Below are 17287 nucleotides of genomic sequence, written 5' to 3'. Positions count from 1 at the left end.
GACGAACGAAAAGCTTTTACTGAATGTCGATCCCTTAGATAATAAATGATTCAACTTTTCCAATCTAGATGAAAGTTAAATATATTAGACTTAAAGCCAAAATAAGCCTTAAAACGGTCCTATCTCTTATCTGACTTAAACTGATAATACTCAACGCTTTGATCATGACAATTTGTTTATATTTTAGAAATCCATACCAACTTACGTAATAGTTATAATTGAAATGAATACCACCATTATTATTTGACAAAAAACTATTGTGAATAGTTTTTTGACACGAAGAAGCAACAATTAAAAAAGCAATTTGACAGCTGACATTTACCGACACAAATTCGTCATTCTCGCGAATTTTATTTAAAGTCGACAATAAATATTATTTAATTGCTTTGTACCCTTAGCCTAATTTGTATAATTAAAATGGGTGATGACTTTGAACCAATGGAGCCAAGCTTGCGTAATATCGTAGAGCAATCATCGTTGAAGTGGATATTTGTAGGCGGCAAAGGTGGTGTTGGTAAAACAACATGCAGGTAAACTATGCCATTATTTTTTTTTTGTAATATCATTTGATTAAAAGTAAAATCGTGTTAATTCATAACATCTTTCATATCTTTTTGATCGCCCAACGTATGATAAACAGCTGCAGCTTAGCCGTACAAATGTCCAAAGTGCGTGAATCAGTCTTGATCATTTCGACAGATCCAGCTCATAACATTTCAGACGCTTTCGATCAGAAATTCACAAAAGTTCCAACAAAGGTATGCAAAATATATTATAAAATGCTGCACTTCGTTTCAACAATTAATTAAATGCAATGTAGGTGAATGGCTTCACAAATTTATATGCAATGGAAATTGATCCAAATGCGGGTCTCAACGAATTGCCGGATGAATATTTCGAGGGCGAAAATGAAGGTCTGCATTTAAGTAAAGGTGTGTTGCATGAAGTAATTAACGCTCTGCCTGGTATAGATGAAGCTATGAGCTATGCAGAAGTAATGAAGTGAGTAGAAAAATGTACCTAAATTGAAATGGTTAACCCGAAATTATACATGTGCATGTTCCTCGTAAACGTATATTCTACTTTATTTACTACAAATTATAGACTTGTCAAAGCAATGAACTTTTCAGTGGTCATCTTTGATACGGCGCCAACGGGGCACACATTACGTCTGCTTTCCTTCCCGCAAGTCGTTGAGAAGGGATTAGGCAAACTGCTGCGTTTGAAAATGAAAATTGCTCCCTTTATCTCACAATTTGGTAGCATACTAGGTATGGCAGATTTTAACGCCGACTCGCTAACACAAAAGCTTGATGAAATGTTGAAAATCATAAGACAAGTGAATGAGCAATTTAGAAATCCAGTACGTATTTTTTATTTCTAAACATCACTTCATATTCTCTAACCGCTAAATGTATAGGATCAAGCTACGTTCGTTTGTGTCTGCATCGCTGAATTCCTTTCTTTGTATGAAACCGAACGACTTGTGCAAGAACTGACTAAATGCGGCATAGATACACACAATATCATAGTCAATCAACTACTATTCAAAAAACAAAACCAGGAACCATGTGGAATGTGTGCTGCGAGATATAAGGTATGGTACTTTGCATTAAATGCTGATTTCTTTTTTCACTTTTTAATATTTTAGATACAAGAAAAGTATCTGGATCAAATTGCTGACCTGTATGAAGATTTCCATGTGACAAAATTGCCTCTACTCGAAAAGGAAGTTCGAGGTGTAGAGAATATTAAGAACTTTTCAGAAAACCTGGTTAAACCTTATAGTCCTAATTAATTTCTAAATACAAATGTATATACTGCTGGTACGGAAGCGATGGTGTTATAATTGCAAAAAATGGTGTTTCTTATTTCATATAAGCGTAAATGAAATAAAACGTTTTTCAATCACAGCTGTATTCCAATTCATATACTTTATTAATAAACGATGAAAATTAATTATTAATTATATATGCAATCAATGTAGATTTTATTATCTTACAAGAGAATACCACTTGAAGCATTTTAAAAGATAAATTGATATATAATCAATTAATTTTCAATTTTACTATAAAAAAAAATTATATTAACAATACTAATCAAAATTTGTGACTGTTGTGCTAATAGGTCTTTCTATAATACAAAAAATTCTAGCTGTTAGGGAATTTTGAGAATCATTTTCCATTTTAGGAAACACAAAATAACTGTAAAGTAAATTAAAAAAGTACTTATAATCGGGAAGAGTACAAAGTTTCGATTACTTATCGACAACCGACAACATCACATCACAAATGAGAGTGAAAATAAAAGTGACGTCTAGCTGTGACAAAACCTCTCCTTTATATAACAAGCAATGACATTTGTGTGAATTCACCGGTGGTAGACGAACTTATGAAATTATCGCATTTTCAACCACGAATATTTTATTAACGGGTATCAGACGCTCAATCAGCTTTAAATAAAGTAATACGCAATCAGAATAACAGCAGCACAAAACAATGGCCAGCGAAGGAGCAAGTAACCAGAATGCAGTTTGCACACTGTGTGACAAGATCGGACTTAAGCCATTCACCAAGCAGAACGTATTCTACTATTACATACCATTACATGGCGTAGTATCATACTCAGCACTCGCCGTAAACGTAATGAATCCGGGATTTATTTCACAAGTCCTACCCAAAAAGGATTTGACCAATGTGTTATTACTAAGCACATTAACTGGTACTGCGTTTTACATATACGGACGACCACATCTACGTACTGTGCCGAATTCCCGACGCGGTCTATATGCCGTGTTAGGTGGTTCACTCTTCAGCATGGGTTCAGTGCTTGCTTGGGCTTTAATGAGATCGATACTGCCAAGAGATAACGCAGCAGTTGCTACAATTGCTGGTCTGGCTTCGGGAGCAGTTTTGGTTAAGCTGAGTACTGACTATTTTACTGATTGTGACAAACTGGTTACAAAGAATTAAACAAGAATAGCAGTGATCGTATTGCTTTGGTGCTCATTCAATCAAAGGGACAAATCTAATTTTAGGCAACGACTTTCATCTCATTTTTTTATGCAGCAATTAAAAGTTCAATACACCAACGGGAATTTTGCGATTGCATTGGAATAAGTAAAATGCAGTGCCGCACCCTATGACTTACAACCCGTGTTTATATTTGGACCAGCCTTTGGTCGTGGAAATTGTATAATTAGTATGTTAAAAATATTTGTACTTTGAGTCTGGTAAAAATAAAGTTTAAAGTTAAAACTGCTGCTAAAGAATTTCTATAAATATGCAGTATAAACATCAACAAATAAATGTATAACAAAATAGATGTATTATCTCTAAAATAAATTTGAAAAATCGAAATTATATTCTAAATAAATTTTTTAGACATGTCTATTAACGAATCGGTTAATTTATTTTATTTTTTTTTAATTAAATTGCGTATAATTTTAAGTAATTAGCCTTTTAATTAATAACAATTATTTTAATAGTTTTTATATATTAATACTTGGAATTAAAATTTAAAAAGGTTTTCGGGCACAGGTACCGGTTAAACAAATAAACAGCACTAAACGCATTTGACAATGTAACTATTCACAATAATAAATGTCAAGTTATCTATTCATTCATTGAACACACGTTTTCGTTGCCGAACAAACGAATTTTGGTCTGGAGAAGAAAAGGTTGGTGTGCAAATTTTGCTCTTGTGTGGTTTATGTAATTAATTTACGGATGAAAAAGTAATTAATTGCTTAGTATATTGATATTGTGTATCATTTTCAATAATTATTAAATTGTGGTATAATGAGAATTTTCATTTAATACTGCACCCATGTGACAGCGTGCGTTAAATACCGACTTGCAAAAATCAGTCTATACGGAAGTTAAAGCAAGTGAAAAGTCGCCTTGTTGATGATAGTGGTTGTGTTTATTATATGTTGTAATGTATGTGATGCTAACCAGGAAAGGTAAACAGACAGGCGGCGAAAACTGCCTCCTGCGAAGAAGTATTCCTGTGATAAAACAAAGTGACGCCAGAAGTCTGTGTTCTTCTTTTTTAACAATAAAACTCCATTAGGCCCCCTACAGTGCGATTAGCAATAGTTCGAGATTTGAGTGACGTGCAAATAATCACATATATTTTTCAAAAAGCTTTGCACAGAATTGCACATTATATTATTGCATTTATTGATTTTACTCAGTTTATTAAAATCCCCCAAAGTAACGAGTGTAAAATTAATTTGTGCTCTATGTGAAGATAAGAAAATCGAGTTTCTCTATTTTTTATAGCTTTTGGAGTCAGTGAACTAAAAACTTACAAAGGTGTGAAAAATCAAAACAAGAAACTAAAAGTTGTTTGCCGTAGTGTGTATGTACGAAACATTTAGCATAATAAGAGGAGAAATTGTTATAATTCTTTAATTATAAATTGATTTTTTCGATGAAAGTTGTTTGAATTTTGTTATCGCTTTGATAAGAATACCGTATGATACACTTGTTTACTAATCTACTTGAAATTGATTACTTTGAAAATCTTCTATAGCAAATATACTATTTTTCATTACAGATATATTTATCATGTATATGTATATTCTTGAATTTTTTACAGTGAGCATTGCTCAAGTTTGCTCGACATAGATGATTAGTGTACAAAGTAACTTATGGTAGCATTCGCATTAATAACTCAGATTTAAGAAACATCTTGCAATATTAAAAACAGACGTTATTTGCAATCACTTCCCTGCCAGTAAATACGAAAATCGTAGTTATGGTCCAATACAACTCCGCTCAGCGAAAAAATGTTCGCATATTGTTGGTTGGCGATCCCGGTGTAGGTAAAACATCACTTATACTTTCGCTTGTAAGCGAAGAATTTCCTGAGGATGTACCTCCAAAAGCTGAGGAGATAACAATACCCGCTAATGTAACACCTGAACAGGTGCCTACGAATATTGTCGACTATTCAAGTAATTGAATACAACATAAATATTAGCATTCAATAATTTATTGAATTATATTTTTTAAGACACCGAGCAAACGGATGAAACTCTGAACGAGGAGATCGTCAAAGCACATGTTGTATGTATTGTGTATAGCGTGGAAGATGAAGATTCGCTTGATCGCATAACATCCCACTGGCTGCCTTTAATACGAACCGCAATTGGAGAGGACCAACAACGTAAACCTGTGGTGCTGGTGGGCAATAAAGTTGATCTGATCGAGTACTCAACCATAGATGTAAGTCTATTAAATTGTGAATATTGACTTTTTATATAATTTGTTTTATTTTATTTTTAGAGTGTATTGACAATAATGGAAGACTTTCCCGAGGTTGAAAGCTGTGTGGAATGCTCTGCTAAAACGCTACACAATATTTCCGAAATGTTCTACTATGCGCAAAAGGCTGTTCTACATCCAACATCACCGCTTTATATAATGGAAGAGCAAGATGTAAGTCCTGTAATATACATATATAAATAATAATGAGATTCGCAGGATGTTATATTTGAAGTGTGCAAAATTTTTTTATGTGAAATAATGAAATATATTATGCATTCAGAAACTTCGTTACAATATTGCAACATTCTTTATTTTTCTATTTTACAAAAACGTTAATTAAAAAACTCGTTTTTTTACAGCTTACGCCGGCTTGCAAGAAATCACTTATTCGCATATTTAAAATATGTGATATCGATGGGGACAATCTGCTCAATGATTATGAATTGAACTTGTTTCAACGTCGTTGTTTCAACACACCCCTACAGCCACAAATACTAGACGAAGTCAAAGTTGTTATTCAGAAGAATATTCCAGATGGCATCTTCCACGATGCAGTTACACTTAAGGGATTTCTTTTTCTGCACTGTTTGTTCATACAGCGCGGACGTAATGAGACCACATGGGCGGTGCTACGTCGCTTCGGTTACAATGAACAGTTAGAAATGTGTAAGGATTATTTGCGGCCAACTTTGAAAATACCACCCGGTAGTAGCACTGAATTGTCACATCGGGGCCAACAATTTCTTACAGCGCTGTTCGAACGTTACGATAAAGACGGCGATGGCGCACTATCACCAGAAGAGCATAAAATGATTTTCAGTACATGCCCATCAGCGCCTTGGTCCTATTCAACAGATATACGTAAATCATGCCCCACCAACGATCAGGGTTGGGTGACGCTGCATGGCTGGATGTGTCGCTGGACGTTAATGACGCTTATCGATGTCTTAAAGACACTAGAATACTTAGCGTATTTGGGCTTCAATGTGCATGAAAACGAAAGTCAGTTGGCGGCGATACATGTGACACGCGAACGACGTATTGATTTAGCCAAACGGCAAAGTAGTCGATCCGTGTATATGTGTCATGTGATTGGTCCGAAAGGCGCTGGTAAGACGGGGTTGTGTCGTGGTTTCTTAGTAGAGGACATGAAAAGTCTGATTGGTAAAGAATTCAAGACTAATGTGGTGCATTGTGTCAACACTGTGCAGGTAAAAATTAATTGTTTACAATAATGCATCAAATTATTTATTTTTCTATTATAAATAGGTTTATGGTCAAGAAAAGCATCTTATACTACGTGATATAGACGTAAAGCATGCGCTAGACCCATTGCAGCCGCAGGAGGTGAATTGTGATGTCGCTTGCCTCGTGTATGATTCATCCAATCCGCGTTCGTTCGAGTACATTGCACGCATCTACATCAAATATTATGCGGAGAGTAAAATCCCAGTGATGATTGTTGGCACCAAAGGTGACTTAGATGAGCGGCGGCAAGATTACTTACTGCAACCGTCAGAGTTTTGTACCAAATATAAATTACTGCCACCACACCTGTTCAGCTTGAAGAGTAATAAAAAGGAGGTTTACACGAAATTGGCAACCATGGCGGCATTCCCGTGAGTAGTGCATGCAAAGCGTTAAAATTATCTATCATATTTAGTTCTTTATGTGCAATACGTTTAACATTTAACACACATTCAAACGAATTGGCTATGGAGCATTGCTTATCGTTGCATTCTGGTATTTGTTATACAAATAGGTTAGGGTGAATATGTTTGTTTATGTTATTGTGGTTGTAAGCGGTTAATGTCCACTTTTCCACTGTTCTATTTGTTTTAAGTGTTTCTTGGAGTAATCCACTAATAAGTGTATATTAGTGTGTACATGTAGTATTAGTGTAATATTTTATCAAGAATTTGTGTTACATAGCGCATAGAGGTTTGTTGAATTTAACAATTATTTGTTGTTGCAAGCACAGCTAATTTTTTGTTTATCGCAAATATAACAGCTCACGCAAAGTGCTTATTCTTTTTTTTCAAAATTTAGCAAATCCATTTGCTTACTTAACCATACAAATTTTTAAATATCCTTAGCCGTATTATATATATTTTTCATTTCTCTTTTTTTTTATTAAAATTTTCACAAAACCAAAATTTCGTAACATAGTATATTTATCTAAACACCAAAAATTTATACAAATTATGCACAAATTCTCGTTCAATTAATAAACATAAATTTAATATTATTCTTCCTTTATCTTCTAACTGCTGCATCAACTAAAATGTAATAATAAAACAAAACAAAACACAAAATCGAATATTCTCCAATGTCTCGCGTACGCGCCTCAAAACTCCTCACCACTCCCTTGAATCTGAATTTTGATTGTCTGCGCTTTGGCTATGGTGATTGTTGCACAAAAACAAATAAATAACGTCGTATGATAATGAAAACTTGTTAAAAATTCTAATTGTAATCGTTAATTTACAAAAACAACAATGACTGTTTGCTCTCGATAAATCGCAGTCGCTTTCAAGCCGCATGGATACTCTTTTACAAGCACAGGTTGGTACAGCTGTGGGAATCAGCGTAAGTGTGAATCTTCTTAATGCCATTTAAACAGCCGAACGAGCAACTAATATCGTACTATCCATACATTGTGTTTATTTTTTCTCTTTTTCGAGCAAATATTTTTTGTAAAAAGCTATACACCAAAGTAAAATATGCATAGCCGTACCGCAAAATACGAATAATAATAATAATAGCAACATAATTAGTAACTTATAGTATATGTTTAATCGTAGATATTATATCTATCACTATTTTAAAACAAAAAAATTGTATATTATTTTAAACTAAAATTACTATTTTTCAATGATTTTTTATGTTTTTTAAGCGATTGGCGAGTTTTTCAAGCCATCATTTGCACATTTTATGTTTTCGTCATATAGTTAGTATATGCACATGATTGTATGGATATATAAACATTTATATTTGTGCATTGAATATTTATACTCTTTGGTAAAACATACTTTCGTATTTTGTTTCAACTTATTTGTTATTTGTGTATTTCACTCATCCATCCAAGTGCGCACCTTCTTTACTCATAGCGAGTTTTATAATTAAATGCATTCAGGCGGTGGCAGGCTATTGAATAATTAAGAAAAAAATATATTTTCCTAATTTTTATATCTTGTACAGGGTATATTAAGTTTGCCACGAAGTTTGTAACATACAGAAAGAATCGTCGGATATACAGGGTGTCAATAACATATGTATGTAAAAATCATCAGCATGTCGAGCTGAGTCTATTTAGCTATGTCCGTCTGTCTGTGTATACGCGGGCAAGTTCCTCAGTTTATGAGATATCGATGTGAAATTTTGCACACGTCCTTCTTTCCTCAAGAAACAGCTCATTTATCGGAAGCCCCGATATTGGACGACTATATCTTATAACAGCCAAATGAACGATTAAAATCATGTTCTGGTATGGAAAACCTTTTTATTTGACAAGAAATCTCCACGAAATTTGGCATGGATTATTGCCCAAGGCAACGGCAGAATCAGGCAACTATAGCATATATCTGCCATACAAACTGACGAACAAAATTATATTTTTGTATGCAATCTATAATTTTTTCTTGTTATAAAAAACAACAACTCCAGCAGTCCTTGGCCGGATAAAAATCCAGGTCCATTACGGTTACTTAGACCCAACTGTCTTGGGGTACAGGTGAATTTTGGTACCATCGAATTGACTGTTTTCGGATATGTATCCAACATCCCTTTGCTTGGTACGATTCCGTCCAAACAGCTCGCCTGTAAATTAAGACTCGACAGCTTAATTATGTATTTTATTTTCCAAAATTTTTCCTGCTGAAACTTTAATGCATTTATAGTATTTTTACTTTGCACATTGCCTTCTACTCCTGCAACCCCTTTGTCCAACACATTTTCTACACGCACTAAACACCACCCTTAATTATTGTGAATATTTTAGGTACCTACATTTGTCATTTTCGATCTCGATTTTTTAAACTTTTAATAATTTTTCATATACTTTTGAGATGCATCAACAATTTACTAAGCGTTTTTGCTTCAGTTGTAGTAGAACTTAAAACTTGATTGCATGTTTATAAATATAACTATTTCCATTTCAATTTAACTAATATTTACATATTTGTGTTTTTTTCTACGCGCGTTACAACTTACCGCCCACAAATAGACATCTACGTCAGTTTGGTTTGATGACAGAGGATCCGACACTTTGGTGGAAAGCCGGTTTGGGTGTTGCCGCCGCCACCGTACTGGGTTTTGTCGTGCTCAAAGCACTGCACAGCGCCGGCACGCATGTGCGTTACTAATGTTAACTAGCTTTGCAGACTATAATAGCAATTCAGTGGGATAAGGCGCAAGCATACAGGCATACAATGCAACACATACACTGACAAGCTGTATAGAATCGCGCATTGATTCGACTTTGGAACTCTTGTAATATTCTACTATGATAAGATCCCACAACACTCGCGTTCCACACTCCATCCATTTAGAAAATTGTACAAAACATTCTAATTTGTTAAGTTTCGTTGGCAAACGCGCTTTATCTGGCGCCAGAGAAATTGTTTTGTGGAAATAATAAGCAGCTAAATTGTTGGTAAGAAAAATATTTAAAATTATTTGCAACCACTGTGAAAAATTTTATTTTAACGCAAACAAACATTGAAAAATCAATTGCAAACAAAAATTGTAAGAACTGTAGTTTAATGTTTATTTAAAAAGAAAATATAAATAATTTATGTAAAAGAGCGTACATACACATACATATGTATATCGTTTCATAAATAACATGTTTTTGTTTGTAAATACATACTTACTAACCTTTAAAAAAATTGTTTAATGCACCTCGATGATATCAGCGTTTCGTTTAACGCATAAATCCATAATTTAGCGCTGTCATCATTATATTACACATTTGTAATATTGTATCTACACTTATATATACATACCTACGTATACACTATGAATAGTAATAAAATCATTTTAACATTGAACTTAATGACGACGAGCATCATTTGGAAAACAATCGGATAGCAATACCAATATTATATAAACAATTGCGTATATGCATACATACATATGTAATCTATATTAACCACATAAATAAAATTATTTTTGTAAATCATAAGATAAGTAATACATATGTACATGCAACTGAAGAACTGTTTGGCTGTTGCGCGCTTGGAAAAGCGCCAACTGAATTTCGTCGGGTCGGGAGCGGCATACGCGGGCATTTTTTTAAATTAAGTACTCTTTATGTTTTGTATGTGTTTGTTTATTTTTCAATAAAAGATTCACATACAAATACACTTACATATTTACTTATATATATATTGTAATTTAATTTAAATGAACTTTATTATAAAAGAAAAACACAAAATAATCGGCTTCATGAGTTCAAGAAATTATCGATTCTTCCAATTAATAAATCGAAATGAGAAGCAAATATTAAAATGAGTTTTTATATAGACACAAGAATTTTTTCCATGAAGTTAAAACCACAGTACATAGATCAAGGGTGTACAACAAATTTAACTTACTGAGCCAGTCAACAACAAAGGCTATAACAATTACAATAACCTTATTTGGCAGCTATATTTTAGCACTGAATCAATGCCAATCGATATACATATACATAAGTATGTATGTATATAATTTTGATAACAAAAATGTATCAGACAAGCGAGAATCATCTCACTTGAGCAATTTTTAGATGTTAGAATATAGTCAGACGCTCGGATGAATTTAAACTTCTAATAAAATGGCATAAGGTTTTGTAGCAAGATTGCGAACACCTCGCAGCCCCCTTGCGCAGCTTCGCTCTGGATACTGTAGCAGTTTAAACTGCTACTTATCCAGAATCAACACCAACATACCAAATATATGTCCAGCATGCAACGAGTCGTCGCATTACTCTTAACACCTCTTTGCTTGCCCAGCTAAACGCATATGTCTGATACCACTCTTCCTATGGTCTAACCTCGACGAAACAGCAACTGTTGGATGACCTCGATGACAACTTAGCTGAACCTTACTACGCTGACGGGGCTCGATAACCGTTACAACAACAACAACATTATTGCACGGCACAGCCAGATACCTGTTACTTCGACGATCAAAACCGTAAGTACAATTAGAGTCAAATTGTATTTTTATTTTAGCAGGGAGCAGGTGGATGCGGAGCGACCCTACAGCTTGGTGTTGCGCCAATGGTGACAGAATTAACATATCACTTACCGATTTAAGCAGGGTTAGGTCGGGTCGGGTAAAATCCAGGTCGATTCCGGTAACATAAAACCGGATGTTGTGAGAATAACCACATCGTACAATATTCGGCTATACATTCATTTGATACTATGACGTATTGAAGTGATGCAAAAGATAGTATTTAATATTTCCAGACGTTAATATGGGGATTACTGAAGATACGGATGGGGAATTATTGAAGATACGGATTGATTTGACCAATCTCTGTTGGTTGTGGTTATAACATTATATATAACTTCATAGATTTTAAAATTAACAATAATTTTTTTTTAAATATTGACAAAATATCTTCACGAAATTTGGCAAATACTGTTATCCAAAGCATTGGTACAATATCCCAACGAATTGTTCAGATTGGCCTAATATAGCATATAGCTACCATACAATCAAACCGATCAAGCTCAAGTCCTTGTATAGAGAAGGTATACTATATTGTTCAAGGTATTTTCATTAAATTGAGCATGGATTTTTAATCCGAAAAAAATTTCAGATCGAACCACTACAGCATATAGCTTCAATTGGTTATTGAGTTGGAAGCGAAAGTAATCAATCTTCAACTACCGAAAACATTTTATGCAAATTTTCGTTCATTTAGTTTTAGCATTTTATTCATTATTATTTTGTAGTTAAACTAAATAAAAACATTACCAAGTTAGTAATACAAGTGTATATTCGGAAATTAATACAAGTTATTCTCATAGAAGCGCATACAAAAAATGTAATTTAATACGAATGAGGTATGTTAACTTAAATGAAATATTTCAATTGACCATTGTAGTTTGATGTTGTTTTGTTATTACTACGTACGTATTTATTAATATTTTTACTTATATTGGATTACCATATGTATGTATGTATGTTTAACGCTAAGTCGATAATTTGCAAGCATTTCACTTTTTCACAGCACTTGCCGAATTTGCTGTTGGACCAGTTGTAACGGCGGCTGCTTGTGGTGACATACAATTTCCGTCGGGATATCTCTTCTGGAATTGTGTTATTAACTCGGGATCAACTAAGCGTATGCCATCTAATTGATTGCCCAATGTAATCCAATTTGGTTGCACGTTATGTGGACGACCGAAAAGCTCAATTTTGCGTGTGCCTGGACTAAGACGTTCAATTATGCCGTAGATTTCATCGGGTTTATGTGAAGTGGCGCGTACTTCCGCTACAATGACATCACAATCAAGTCCACGATTAAGATTCTTAGGATTACCCTTCATGCCCACCAGACAATGTTCTTTTCCGTGATTTAACCAATGACCGGTGCGGCCGGTGCGTATGATGCGCTGCAATTGGTTCGTTTTCACCCAAATGAGTTCGTCCACCCGTTCGTAGCTTTAAAAAATACAAAACAACAATTTTTATTATAAAAGCTATTAAGCGCAACATTTTGATACATACCCCCAGAGCTTTAAGCATTCCCTTCCTAATTCCATCGCACGCCCTGTTACCCATAAAAAGATAAGTCCATCGTCCTGCAGTGCTGGCACGCCTAACTGACGCATCTCATCGTCCGACATTGTGCCTATTGCATTATTCATTCAATGTGTATTAAAAATAAAAATTCAGGAATTTTTTATATGAAAATACTGACCGTACGGCAATTCCATGTGTATATCCCAAGGTGGATCCGCCATTACAACAGCAAATTTACCCAGTACCGTCATGTCGAGATAACGCAAATCACACTGTATCCATTGTGGCGGATATAATGTAGCGCTAGGGTCGATGCTACGCTTAATGCAAAGCTTAGTTTTAACATCAACTGGTTTATTAGTGTTGATATTGGGTAGAGTGTCAACCTCATAATGTACATATCTATAAACAATTAAAAATTAGTTATATATTTTTAATTTAATTTCTTTCGAGCATTACTCACTTGCATGTAGCCATATGGAAGCATGTGTTTAGGAAACTGCAATCACCAAGTGATTCATCGGTATGGGATTGTATGATTTTCTTAAAATGCAATTTCGTACAAGTATCCAATGTTTCTATTGATTCGTCTGTTGATTGTTGTGAATCGGCTTCGACATCTTTCAAATTTTCAGAAACGATCTCACCATCCTCTGCGCCGGAGTCGCTAGCCTTATTATCGCTTTCCGTTTCTCTTACACTGTTATTACCGTTACTATCTGATGTTGAATTGGCATCAGCTATATTTGTTGTTTCTTCGACATTGCTTTGCGGATTTGATTCATCAGCCTCTGAGCTGAGCTTGCTAGGAGAATCATTTTCGAGTTTGCGATCTCGTTTCTTTTTTGAGGCCATTTCCGCAGTAGCTTGCTGCGCTTTGAGGCACTCTACCTTGGTGCCATGTGGGCAAAATTCCATTACTTGTGCACCGCCATGGGATTTGAACTTTTCAGCAACGGACCTTTCTTTGGCAGTTGGTTTTGTTAGCAATTCGAGTATTTCTTCGCCTACTTGTTTACTTTGCTTCTCGCGGGTAGAAGGCATGGAGAGCAGAGACTAGTGCAAGGATTTACAAATAACATAAATACAAAACAAATATTATGTGCAGATACGAACCATTATATCATCGGAAGCATCCGCACTGCTGCCGTCCGTTCCTTTACGCGTATGTGGGCCAGTGTTCGCATCTATTTTTGTCGATTTATTAAGGTTACAATCCTTGTTCTCCGCATCGTTTGCATCGACTAAATAATATGGTTTATGGGTTAAGAAGCATTTATTATAATTATTGAAGACACTTACATTTCCGCTTCAGTTCTTCTTTTATACCAATATATCCATCATTCACCACTTCCTTATACAAATCTAAAATTAGGTTTGTTTCCACCGAAATAACTTCGCAGCCCACATCCTTTCCAATTGTAACACTCTTAATATTAACTGCACCTTGCTCAGCCAATTTATTGAGCGTGTAATTGATTACATGCTGTGCAGGTGCCTTATCCAAAAATGTAGCTACTTTTTCTAATAGTTGTGTTGAAATGATAGGAAGCACAAGTGTGTTGGAGGAGAGCGCCTGCAATACCGCTTTCTCTGCTTCAGCATCGTTTTCTGTGGTAATAAATATTAACCAAAATAAAATGGTTTGTTCAATTGATATTGTAATTGCAAACAAACCCAATTCCCCTGTTGGATTAGGCGAGTCCTTAACTGTGTCAACAACACTATTTGGTGACGAAGATAGTAAACCGGCACGTTCTTTCTTTCGTTTCTCCAACTTTTCTCGCAGTGTATGACGCTTACTTTTGACGGCTTTTATTTCATCCCAAGCATCTGCCATTATACAACGCAATCAAAATGCTTCCTAGTGTTTCTTCAAAAATAAATATATATTTTCACGTACGGTGACAATTTTACTAATTAACAAAACATTAATTGCGGAAGATGGAAAAAGAAAATATTTGATGCTATTTGTATGCCTCCTCTGTCATATTCACCATTCACAATAGTTAAGAAATGAGCCGGGCAATGCATAGAAAGATATGAAGAAGCATAATAATAACAACAAAGTGTTTTTGTTATTGCCTTTGCTCAATGAAAACATCAAACCCAATATCAAGTGCAAAAGAGAACAAAAACAACCTTAAAGGGCTAAGAAATTACTTAATTGTTCCATATATTGTTAGTAAAAGTTCTTGAAAATTTCATACAGAATGTTTGGGTGCAATCCTTTGGATTACGATTTGAAAGTGGAATTATCACGATGCTTTAATGGTATTGGAACTGTTTACTTAGCACAATATTTACCCAATGGACAACATATCGCAGTAAAAAAATATCGAATGGATAAAGCAAGTAAAGAAGAGAGCATCTTAGCGCGTGATGAACTGCTTATCATGCGTCAGTTCAGTCATCCTAACATACATACATTCCATACATCGTTTGTATATGGAAATGAGCTCTTTCAGATAGCACCCTTGATGTGCTTTGGCAGCTGCAAGGACACCATTGCTAATTGTTTTCGGGCGGGTAAGTGGCTAGCAAAACTTACGATATAAACAATACTTCTTTAATTGTGTTCTGAATTAGGTTTTCCTGAAATTTTTGTGGCTTTGATAATGCGTGATGTACTCTCCGGGCTCGAGTACCTACATCGTCGTGGTTATGTTCATCGCTCTATTCGTGCCAGCCATATATTACTCAATCAAACAAAAGCGGTGTTAACCGGTTTCCGTGAATGTACCAGCATTGTAGGGCATGGTGAACGCATTGCATCTTTACATCACTTAGCACCTTGCAGTGCACGTAGTTTAAATTGGCTAGCACCAGAAGTGCTAGAACAAAACATAATTGGCTACACAGAAAAATCGGATATTTACTCAATTGGTATAACGTGCTGTGAACTAGCGAATGGCGTAGAACCGTTTGCTGATGCACAACCAACCTTTATGTTAACTGAGAAAGTACGCGGCAATGTGCCGACTTTATTAGATCGCTCTACATGTCCTGCAAGCGAAGAAATGATAGGTAAGCAATCATTAAATTAAAAGAGATATTTGAATTCTATTTTCACTGTTTTTTTCTGCTTATATCAATTTTTAGAAATCGTCGCCAGTACTGATTCAGACTCTATTAGGCAGGCACAGCAAATATACAGTCAACGTGTATTCTCTGATGAGTTCCATCAATTTACAGAAATTTGTATGGAGAAAAAACCGTCCAGTCGTTGGTCGGCATTACAGCTCCTCAGTCATTCCTTTTTCAAACAATGTCGGCACACAAGCATTCTAGATCAATTGCAACGCTTCGGTTTAGAGACAAAGGACTATTCACAGATAAGAGGTATGTAAAGTTTACGAAATACACTTAAGTAGAAAACTGGAAAAATATTATTTATCACTATAGACGAAAGCTTGGTACTTTGCACCGACTTGAGTGAGATGAATGTACACAGCAATGATTGGAGCTGGGATTTTTAATCTACCATAAATGAATTACTGGAATTATAATAGTCAAACCATACCAACAAACACGTTTATACATGTACAAACATATATATATTTATATATATATACATATATACATACGATTTTATACGTACAATTATATAGTTATAATTTTAGTCTGTATTTTTTAATTCCATGTTAAATTTAGAATTCAAGTGTTTGTACTTACTCAATGCCTCCAATAGAGAATTTTAAAGACTATCAAATAAAGCAGTTTGCAAATTCATTATAAGGGATTTAGGCAAAAGAATTTTCATTTTGAAAATCAGTTTTACTTTGTTCTACTTAGTTGTCCAAAAAGGTGGATTTAGTGCGTTGAACCCACGATAGACGGGTTTACGCAATCGGAACGGTAGTGTCATGTACTTTAAACTAGACAGCTTTCTTAAAAATCATTTGGAATGTTTTCTGCCGTTACAACAACATCGGAACAAATTAAATAAGAAACATGTAGTGATCGTTGGAAGTGTAATAGTTCACACCGACAATTACCGTTAAATAAAACATGGGAAATTGTATTTAAAATGTTTCTTTTATTTAAATTAAATACTATGCACTTTTAATTCTTAAATGCTTATTCAATATTAATATTAAGGTTTAACAATTTTTTATTATTAATACAATTGTTGATTGTGTAAAACAAAATCATAAAACTAGAGAAGCAGATTGTGGCTTTAATTTTGAAAATTGCACTATTTGCATCACTTGCTTTTGTTTTATTTACAAATTCCAAGCACTTGTGGAATATTACATTTTATCATT

General features: G+C 34.5%; 5 protein-coding genes across 9 annotated transcripts; 4 read left to right on the top strand and 1 right to left on the bottom strand.

Moving 5' to 3' along the window:
* Positions 1–311: 311 nt before the first annotated feature.
* Positions 312–1971, top strand: LOC120772663 (ATPase ASNA1 homolog). The gene is made up of 6 exons (XM_040101396.1): positions 312–530; positions 641–758; positions 821–1002; positions 1105–1363; positions 1421–1597; positions 1652–1971. Exons 1-6 carry the CDS (start codon positions 418–420, stop codon positions 1796–1798), a joined length of 996 nt encoding a protein of 331 aa, XP_039957330.1. The 5' UTR covers positions 312–417; the 3' UTR covers positions 1799–1971.
* A 372-nt stretch (positions 1972–2343) lies between these two features.
* On the top strand, positions 2344–3322 carry LOC120770474. Its single transcript, XM_040097976.1, has one exon. It carries the CDS (start codon positions 2499–2501, stop codon positions 2970–2972), a length of 474 nt encoding a protein of 157 aa, XP_039953910.1. The 5' UTR covers positions 2344–2498; the 3' UTR covers positions 2973–3322.
* Positions 3323–3607: 285 nt separating this feature from the next.
* On the top strand, positions 3608–10008 carry LOC120770473 (mitochondrial Rho GTPase). Of its 5 annotated transcripts, none has more exons than XM_040097974.1 (8): positions 3608–3679; positions 4606–4963; positions 5023–5234; positions 5295–5447; positions 5636–6487; positions 6546–6895; positions 7803–7841; positions 9502–10008. In XM_040097974.1, exons 2-8 carry the CDS (start codon positions 4765–4767, stop codon positions 9638–9640), a joined length of 1944 nt encoding a protein of 647 aa, XP_039953908.1. In that variant the 5' UTR covers positions 3608–3679; positions 4606–4764; the 3' UTR covers positions 9641–10008. The 5 variants fall into 5 exon arrangements, with proteins under 5 accessions (XP_039953908.1, XP_039953904.1, XP_039953909.1 ...); XM_040097970.1 differs by having other exon boundaries at positions 7803–7865; XM_040097972.1 differs by lacking the exon at positions 3608–3679 and adding an exon at positions 3687–3736 and having other exon boundaries at positions 7803–7865.
* Positions 10009–12254: 2246 nt separating this feature from the next.
* Positions 12255–15027, bottom strand: LOC120771878 (N6-adenosine-methyltransferase MT-A70-like protein). Its single transcript, XM_040100137.1, has 7 exons — positions 14697–15027; positions 14322–14630; positions 14136–14263; positions 13483–14075; positions 13198–13421; positions 13005–13128; positions 12255–12938 (listed from the first exon to the last, which is right to left on the bottom strand). The coding sequence occupies exons 1-7, from the start codon at positions 14857–14859 to the stop codon at positions 12491–12493; spliced, it is 1989 nt and encodes a 662-aa protein (XP_039956071.1). The 5' UTR covers positions 14860–15027; the 3' UTR covers positions 12255–12490.
* Positions 15028–15114: 87 nt separating this feature from the next.
* LOC120771880 (putative serine/threonine-protein kinase STE20-like) lies at positions 15115–16559 on the top strand. The gene is made up of 4 exons (XM_040100139.1): positions 15115–15548; positions 15609–16046; positions 16122–16361; positions 16425–16559. The coding sequence occupies exons 1-4, from the start codon at positions 15233–15235 to the stop codon at positions 16496–16498; spliced, it is 1068 nt and encodes a 355-aa protein (XP_039956073.1). The 5' UTR covers positions 15115–15232; the 3' UTR covers positions 16499–16559.
* Positions 16560–17287: the final 728 nt, after the last annotated feature.

Source organism: Bactrocera tryoni, chromosome 3, assembly GCF_016617805.1.
Source record: "Bactrocera tryoni isolate S06 chromosome 3, CSIRO_BtryS06_freeze2, whole genome shotgun sequence".
Classification (NCBI taxonomy): Eukaryota; Metazoa; Arthropoda; class Insecta; order Diptera; family Tephritidae; genus Bactrocera; species Bactrocera tryoni.
This window is presented reverse-complemented; position numbering and strand designations above follow the sequence as displayed.

Excerpts from the sequence above, each read along its gene's own strand:
- LOC120772663 (XM_040101396.1), top strand. The coding sequence starts at position 418 with ATGGGTGATGACTTTGAACCAATGGAGCCAAGCTTGCGTAATATCGTA. Across the intron at positions 531-640 it reads GTTGGTAAAACAACATGCAG|CTGCAGCTTAGCCGTACAAA; the intron begins GTAAACTATGCC and ends TATGATAAACAG. Across the intron at positions 1,598-1,651 it reads TGTGTGCTGCGAGATATAAG|ATACAAGAAAAGTATCTGGA; the intron begins GTATGGTACTTT and ends TTAATATTTTAG.
- LOC120770473 (XM_040097970.1), top strand. The coding sequence starts at position 4,765 with ATGGTCCAATACAACTCCGCTCAGCGAAAAAATGTTCGCATATTGTTG. Across the intron at positions 5,448-5,635 it reads ATATAATGGAAGAGCAAGAT|CTTACGCCGGCTTGCAAGAA; the intron begins GTAAGTCCTGTA and ends GTTTTTTTACAG. Across the intron at positions 7,866-9,501 it reads GTACAGCTGTGGGAATCAGC|ACATCTACGTCAGTTTGGTT; the intron begins GTAAGTGTGAAT and ends GCCCACAAATAG.
- LOC120770474 (XM_040097976.1), top strand. The coding sequence starts at position 2,499 with ATGGCCAGCGAAGGAGCAAGTAACCAGAATGCAGTTTGCACACTGTGT.
- LOC120771880 (XM_040100139.1), top strand. The coding sequence starts at position 15,233 with ATGTTTGGGTGCAATCCTTTGGATTACGATTTGAAAGTGGAATTATCA. Across the intron at positions 15,549-15,608 it reads TGCTAATTGTTTTCGGGCGG|GTTTTCCTGAAATTTTTGTG; the intron begins GTAAGTGGCTAG and ends GTTCTGAATTAG. Across the intron at positions 16,362-16,424 it reads GGACTATTCACAGATAAGAG|ACGAAAGCTTGGTACTTTGC; the intron begins GTATGTAAAGTT and ends TTATCACTATAG.
- LOC120771878 (XM_040100137.1), bottom strand. The coding sequence starts at position 14,859 with ATGGCAGATGCTTGGGATGAAATAAAAGCCGTCAAAAGTAAGCGTCAT. Across the intron at positions 13,129-13,197 it reads ACACATGGAATTGCCGTACG|GCACAATGTCGGACGATGAG; the intron begins GTCAGTATTTTC and ends ATAATGCAATAG. Across the intron at positions 12,939-13,004 it reads GAATGCTTAAAGCTCTGGGG|CTACGAACGGGTGGACGAAC; the intron begins GTATGTATCAAA and ends TATTTTTTAAAG.